This window comes from Sciurus carolinensis, chromosome 5 (assembly GCF_902686445.1).
Source record: "Sciurus carolinensis chromosome 5, mSciCar1.2, whole genome shotgun sequence".
Classification (NCBI taxonomy): Eukaryota; Metazoa; Chordata; class Mammalia; order Rodentia; family Sciuridae; genus Sciurus; species Sciurus carolinensis.
In genome coordinates this window covers 148,045,238-148,052,547 of record NC_062217.1, presented here as the reverse complement: position 1 = coordinate 148,052,547, position 7,310 = coordinate 148,045,238, and the positions used below count along the sequence as shown (strand labels likewise).

Here is a 7,310-nt window from a genome sequence, read left to right as displayed (position 1 = left end):
TCTTGGTATTTTAACAGGATCTGCTTCTTTCCTAGTACTCTTTTGAGTTATAAAATCCTAGCCTTGAAAGTGTGATTGATATTCAAGGGGACAAGTCCAGCCTTTGTCCACCAGTGAATATTCTCTTCTATATTGTTCCTGACTCATCATTCCACTTGGGGGTGGATTCCTTCCATACATAGTGAGACATCCTGTTCTGTTGATGGAACCCTCAGTTAAAAAGATCTTTTACCTTGAACCAGAATTTGCTTTATATTTGTCCCCCCTGTGTGTGCCCCCTTCCTTTTAACCACAGTGAGTCTACTGGCATTTGTAATGGATGACCTTTCAAATATATGAAAGTAGCACTTACTCCTTGTTTATGCTTTCCCACGTGAGCCCCTCTCCCCCATTCTTCAGTGTTTCTGAACAGACTATGGTTTCCAGATCCTTCAGTGTCTGGTTGGCATCACCCTGCAGGTGTGTGACTGGCCTGGTGGCTGTGGATGGGCTGAAAGTGATCAGATGCTGTCTTGTCATCTTCCTTCCTTCCATTCTCACTTCCTTTTTACCAACATTTGTTCTTCCTCTTTAAAGATGCTTAGCATTAGTAGGGGAAGGAGCCAAAATGGAAGTTGAATGAGGCTACTTTCTGTCAGTTTTCTATCATTCTCCCCAAATGTGGCTTTAACCCCTCCTGCATAGGGACAATATGGTATCTCCACCAGGCAAAACTTGGGGCAAAAACGTCTTGATAGGGACTGGGGTTGTGGCTCAGTCGTAGAGCACTCGCCTAGCATGTGTGAGGCACTGGGTTCGATTCTCAGCACCACACATAAAAGAATAAAAGGTCTATCAACATCTATAAAACTGTTTTAAAAAGTCTTAATACATTAAAATCATTTGTGATCCTTCAGAGCACAGTCCTCACCCAACCAAATCTTAGTATTTAATTTCTTTTGCTAAAACCATTAAAAATCAATAAGAAATACTGCTTTAAACCTAAACCTAAATGCCCATGCCAAAGTGCTAAAATGATATTATTATTAAAAAAAATTTTTTTAAAGTCCCAGTCTCAATGGGAGCCTGACTTTCTTAATTCTAACTTATATTTTGGTCACTGCGTCTAGACTCTGTAAATCTGGGGAAAGCTGCAGGACTTCGCAGGATTGTGTGCGGTGAAGGTCAGAGGCAGGACTACTAAGCAGATGGTCTCTGTTCATGAGCAGGGCACTCAGATCTCTGAGTCATCCAATCTCTCAGGAACGCCTTCCAGGGTGGTTTGGAGAAGGAAGTGAGCCAATAGGTACATAAAGCTGGAAGCGAAGTAGACATTGCTGTCATTTATCATTACCGTTGATGAAATGAAGAGCCTACATCAAGGCTCCTGGCGTGGGCCAAAGTTGTTCCGGCACAGGTCATTAATTGTCTTGTTTGCTGGTTGAAGAAATGAACAGTAGATGTCAGATTTCAGCTTTCCACAAGATATTCTGTGCCCAGGTACATCTCGTCTGTCTGGCTGTTCCACCTTTGTTTTACAATTCACCCACAGGCCTGGCCTGCTGCTTCCCTGGTCCTTCCCCCAACCTTTGGCTGCAAACCGCTGGAGTTGTGCCGCTTTGACTCCTTTCTGAAGGGTCTGCGGAAGCAAGCCAGCATGACCAGTGCAGTCTCAGGCTTGTCTGTGTCTGGCACCCAGGACCACGAACTTGGTGAGCTCCCACCACAGTGCCTCACCAGCACATGCCAGCCCTTCTCATCTTAGTGCTCCTTCCTTGTCTGCGTTCACACTCTGGCTTCTTGTCTGGGTTTTACTTCCAGTATCTGGCATTTGCTCCTGCCAAATCACCTACCTGCCTTCTCAGAGTAGAGCACCAGGGCTTCCCACTGACCTTCCCTCAGCTTCACTCCTGGCCACCAGAGGCGCCCTTGTAGCAGGTGGCCAGAGGTGGAGTTAGTTACAACCTGCAGCTCAAGTGAAGCCACTTTGGACACTTCCAGGGGCAAAGAAAAGAGCCAAATTCCAGGAAATGCATTTTCATTTTATTTAAAAATTATTTACAATTTATTGAGCCTTCATAAATGCTTTATTTAAAAAAAATTTTTTTTTTTTTTAACCTGAAGAAAATACTTGGGGTGGGGATAGGGAGAGGAGTGGTGACAAGCTCCTCAGGGGGTTCTGCCAAGGGGTGGGTGCGATGCAACAGCAGTGGGCTGAGCCTGGTGGAAGTCTGGCCAGGCAGGCCCCATGGGCCAGTGGCCAGCTGAGCAAGAAGACTGCAGAATGGCAGTTTTTGCTCAAAACTCACTATAAACAGTCTGGGTCTGAGGTGCCCAGCACTGAGGGCTTACCCTCTTTGTTCCAACCAGGCAAAAGCAGGTGAGGAGTGGGTGACTGTGGAGTTAGCAGGAGAACACATGCATGCTGAGCCTCGGGCTGGGCCAGGCCAGGCAAGGGGTGTGTCAGAGTCAGTAATGCATCGCTGGAAGAGGCATCTCCAGCTCAAGTCTTCACTCCCACATGCTGTGGTCCTCCTGTCTGCAATACCTGTTCTGGTTTGGTGTGGGTAATGGGTCAAAGTTATGTGGGGTGGAGGTTATACAACACTCTAGGGTGTGCCAAGAATTTCTGAGGACTCCTGCTTTCTGGTGGATGCCAGCCTTTCCCATCAATTGAGAGACATTGGAGAAGACCACTTGTAATTAAAAATGAACTGCCCACTATTCACTTTGCTCTGCATTGCAGAAAGGCGGGGTTGAAAGTTCCACTATTGAAAATAGTTTGGTTTTTTTAAAACCCTTTGTGGGTCTGAGAACTTTGAGAATTTTATGAAAACTTAAACTCTCTGGAAAACATGGGAACACATACACTAAATTCTGACTGTTTAAAGTCTGAAGGTTCCATGAACCTTCTCAAGTCCTGCTGTGGACCTCCTGGGGTGATGGACCCCAGGTTAAGAACTCCTGAGTCAAAGATTCCAGTGGGTAAGCATTTTCCTTTGAGATGCAAATAACCCAGAGGAATTATTGGTCTCCCCCTTCCCATGTGACTGATTGGATGAGGAGAGGGAATGGTTGTTTTGGGGAAAGGGGAGGGAGGCTTGGATGTTATACCACTAGGAAAAGCTCGGCAATGGTTTGAAGATTCATCAGGCAGCACAGGATTAATGGGCGCTAACTGAGGGCATTCAGTGGGTGGGAAAGAGATTGGAAAAGCAGACAGGTGCCCCACAGACAACCTGCACCCACTTCCAAACTTTCCCTAAGCTTGCGCGGTGGTTCCTGATCAGAACGATTTCACTCTTGGAAGTAGCATGTGCAGTCATTCTTCCACCTTGTGGTTATTCTTAGAATTGCACCTGCCCCAATGTTAAGGAGAAAACTGAGATACTGTTAAATTCTTGGAATAAAGAACATTTATCTGACCTGCTGGAGTGTATATTAAGGGGCCGGGAAAACAGGTAAAAAAGAAGAGTAATTCTTCAACATTCTTGTGTAATGCACACTGAAAGTCCCATGAGAGCATATATCCTTCTTGGCTGACCTGGGCACTCTTTGGTTTGTCATGGCTAAACTTGCTTTAACAGCTTCGAATTTTCCATATAAGTTTTCTGGGTTTTTTTTTTTTTTTCCACTAAAAACCTGAAGTTCCATCTCTGGCTCCCAACTGATTCCCTCCTCTTCCAGGAGGATTCATTGATTGATTAATGTGGACTGGGAACCAAAACAGATGTGTCCCTGGGAAAAACAGTGACTTGAGGTTCCATCTTGTATTCTTTCCAGTCCAGCTGAGACACACATTCCCAGGCTGCTGAAGCTGCTATCTAATAGGAACAGTCACTGACACTTTTCTGTGCTGTGACATTAATCACAGGCCAACACAGCTGAGTCCCATTCTCCAAAGTTCTGGAGGAATTCTTGATCCATTCCCTGAACTAATCTTCATACCTGCTACTCCAGCCTCCTCTGTGCCTATCTGCCAGTGGCACCTTCTGAGTTAAGCTAAGCACGAGATATGGTACAAAGTCATTTTGTTCTGGAGGAACCAATGGTGAATCCCAAGACATGGGGCTGCTATGGCACAGGGGATCCCAAAGAACAAAGAAGAACGGCAGGGGTCCCAGAGTAGCATTGTCAACTTGGGGGTCATCTCTTCTTCAGTCCCAGACTGTGCTATGGACAAGACCATTTCTAATATGTTCCATTTGAGGCACCTTCTTCTGTCATGGCCACAGCAAGGCTCTGAGTCAAACTGGAGGCAACAAAGGAAAGTCTGCCAAAATGACAGCTAGGGGTGAAGAGGTGGAAAGGAAGGCAGAAATGCTCTGTCACCTGTGGGAGGCCTTGGGGGGAAGCAGATGATGGGCAGGTGGGCCCTCCCCCAAAGCCCAGGAATCTCACACACCCAGCAAATGCTCTTTGCATCGTCATGTGATCAGAGGTGTTAAATTGGAGTTTTCCTCGGAGGTTCTCTCTCCATCCGCTGACCTCTTCCTTTTTCGACCACCTAAAAAACACAGTCTGTAAGTATCATGGTATCTGCAGGCCTGGAGGACATTCATCCTCCATCACTGGTTGGAGGCTCTTTTCAAAATAGAAGCAGAAATGGAGAAAAAGCCCTTGAAGTTTGTCGGGCACTCATCTGCATTGTATCCTGGAGCTGATATCACCATATTTACATCTTGAAGGATTAGGATGTACCTTCCATATAAGGAGACATCTCTGACAAGCCACAAACCCAACTATTGCCTGCAACAGAGATTTCCTGGAAGGCCGTGGATGAATGAAGTCCATGTAACACCTTGACATTATGCCTTCCCTCCCAGAAGGCCCAGCCTTAGTCATTGCCAGACATCCTCCAAGAGAGGACTGGTCTCACCGTATGATGTCACAGGAGCCCAGGTTGGTGGGCAGAACTGGGAACCACCCCCAGGAACTCTAGCTCTGAAATAGCCTCCCTTCTGCACTGGGGAAGGTGGGTAATTACATAATGGCTATCAAGGATGGGCAAATCATCTGTTCCTGGCTCTGTTGTTTTTAGGAAGGATTATTTTCACATTGTTCTCGCTGCCTTGACACTTGTGGAGGATATTTCTCTCCTTTTATGGAATCTCCTGGACACAAAGTTTTTCTTTAAAGGATTAGATGGTAAATATTATAGATTTTGTGAACTGCATGGTCTCTGTCACAGCTACTCAACCTTCAACCTTCCCACAGAGGTCACAGGTAACAATGGGTCTATGAATCTTTTTAAAAAACAAAAAACAAAAAAACAAAACAGGTGAAGGAAGGAGGTCAGAATTTAACCCAGAGGCATGGTCTACAGACTCCTGTCCTAGAGGACCAAATGGGACGATCGCCACACTATCAAGGAGCAGTACTGACCCAAGCCTTAGATGGATTTCCACAACTGTACCCACTTGGGGTTCCCAAAAGGAGTCAGCGGCTTCTCTGGGAGGAAGATCCCAATGTGCTTTTCCTACTAACCTGCAGGGTGGTTTAGGTCTGGGTGAGGAGCTACTTACTCAAGGTTCTCAGCAGTTTCTTGCCCATGGTTTCCTCAAAGTCACTACTACACGGGCTGGTCTCTGTATCCAGGTTGATATTACAACATTCATTATCTGATGCTGAGAGAAAAGAAAGGAGAGTGAACCAAGTCAACCTACATGTTCAGGGATCAAGGCTGGGGGATTCTGAGTAATGTCCCTCAGTTGGTGAAAGTCTAAGAACCAAGACAGGGTAGGTGTGACAAGGGAGGGATCCTGAGGAAGGTGTTGGCTCTTAGCAAGAGGCCTTTTAGTGCCACAAAGGGAGCAAAGAGACAGAAAATAGGAACAGGAATTTCACATTCCATGCCAAGTCAGAAATCATGCCCTCCTCAAACACATTTGAGGACAGGTGAGGACAACCTCCTCTACTTGCACAAACCCAAACAACTACAGGCTCACTCACAACTGGGCACATGCCCCCAGATTCCCCCTCAGGACCCAGTGGGTATTCAGGGAGCCATGGAATCTCAGAGCAGGGAAGGGGTCCAAGCCTTCCTACCAATGCAGTAGAAAGGGGGCTGGGGAAGCGGAGCACTGTGTTGGAAGCTGCATTGCACCCAAAGCCACGAGGCTGCTGGGGCAGCATGTGGACAGGGGCAAGTCATTTCCCTTCACCTGAGCCCCAAGGGTCCTCACATCTCACACGAGGATGGTGGATTGGACCTTTTCCAAACTCTCCATTGCCTCCATTCTTATTCCTTTGCTGTGTTTTCTAACTACATGTTTTAGCCACTAAATTTGGTGTGTGTGGGGGAGAAAAAGAACATCAGTTCTAAATTCAGGTCCTGGACCAGTAACTATGTATGTCCCAGATTTTCTGGGTTAGTGTTCAAACATGTCTCATTGATCTTAAAAACTTATAGGCCTTTTTAGGTCATGGCTTTGGACCTGACACTGTGTAGTGGCGTAGTCTCAAAGATGGGGCAGAGCAACTATTGGCCTGGGGGTGGGGACGCTGCAGGCTTGGGGAAGTATACCTTAGTGAGGTAAGCACAGAAGGGTCGCAGGACTGCTGGGACACTGGGAGCTTGTCAAAGGGAGGTGATATGATCCGAGACTACCTTTGATCTTTGGGGGTCTGAAGGAAGGGAAGAGTGTGCTCAGCAAGGGTAATGACTAATGTCAGTTTCCTAATCTGCAAGGCAGGTCTAATCATAACAACTTAATATTTATAGAAACACCCTAGTGTGCCCTTTATGTATGTTAGTTATCTCATTTTTATACCAAGCTACTTTATGAAATAACTACTACAATTTATATCTATTATGATAAAGGAACCAAATCTTTACAACTTGCCTTGAATTGCAGAGTTCCTAAGTGAAGGAGCCAGGGTCTGAATCCAGGCAGAAACAGCTCCTCACACTGCCCTACGTGGTTTTCGTGGGAGAATGAATTAGATCGGGCCTGGTGAGGGGCAGGTGCTCCGTGTTAGTGTTTCCTTCATGGCTGTGTAAGGAGGAGGGAGTCTGGTCCGGTGGCTAGGGTCCTAGAGCTTCCCTCTCCAGCTTGCCCCTGGCCATTCTAGTCCCCCTGGGTGGTGATCCCACTTGCTCCTGGGGGCCCCTCCCTGACCTGCTATTGTGGGAACAGCTGCAGGGGACAGAGAGAGCTGCTGTGTCTTCTGCTCCTCGAAGTCAGTCATTTCTTCCTGGGTGAAGGACATCTCCTCCATCCTCAGGTACACCACCTCGCCAGGGCTTCTCAGCCCATCGGAGCGGCTGCCTGGGGAGCACAGTGAACGGATCACCTCTCTGCCTTGGAGGAGGCCTGGGGTTCCAGGAG

General features: G+C 46.9%; 1 protein-coding gene across 8 annotated transcripts in view; it reads right to left on the bottom strand.

Annotated features, from left to right (window-relative positions):
• Nucleotides 1-3,554: 3,554 nt before the first annotated feature.
• Cnnm1 (cyclin and CBS domain divalent metal cation transport mediator 1) overlaps nt 3,555-7,310 on the bottom strand; it is a 54,426-nt gene continuing 50,670 nt past the window's right edge. For 5 of the 8 annotated variants that reach the window (XM_047552307.1, XM_047552314.1, XM_047552308.1 and 2 more), the window contains 3 exons: nt 7,101-7,250; nt 5,505-5,606; nt 3,555-4,486 (listed from right to left, as the gene is read on the bottom strand). In XM_047552307.1, coding sequence (XP_047408263.1) covers nt 4,407-4,486; nt 5,505-5,606; nt 7,101-7,250 — 332 coding nt within the window. In that variant the 3' untranslated portion in view covers nt 3,555-4,406. The remainder of the gene's footprint in view (nt 4,487-5,504; nt 5,607-7,100; nt 7,251-7,310) is intronic. The other 3 variants (XM_047552311.1, XM_047552312.1, XM_047552313.1) reach the window with 1 other exon arrangement.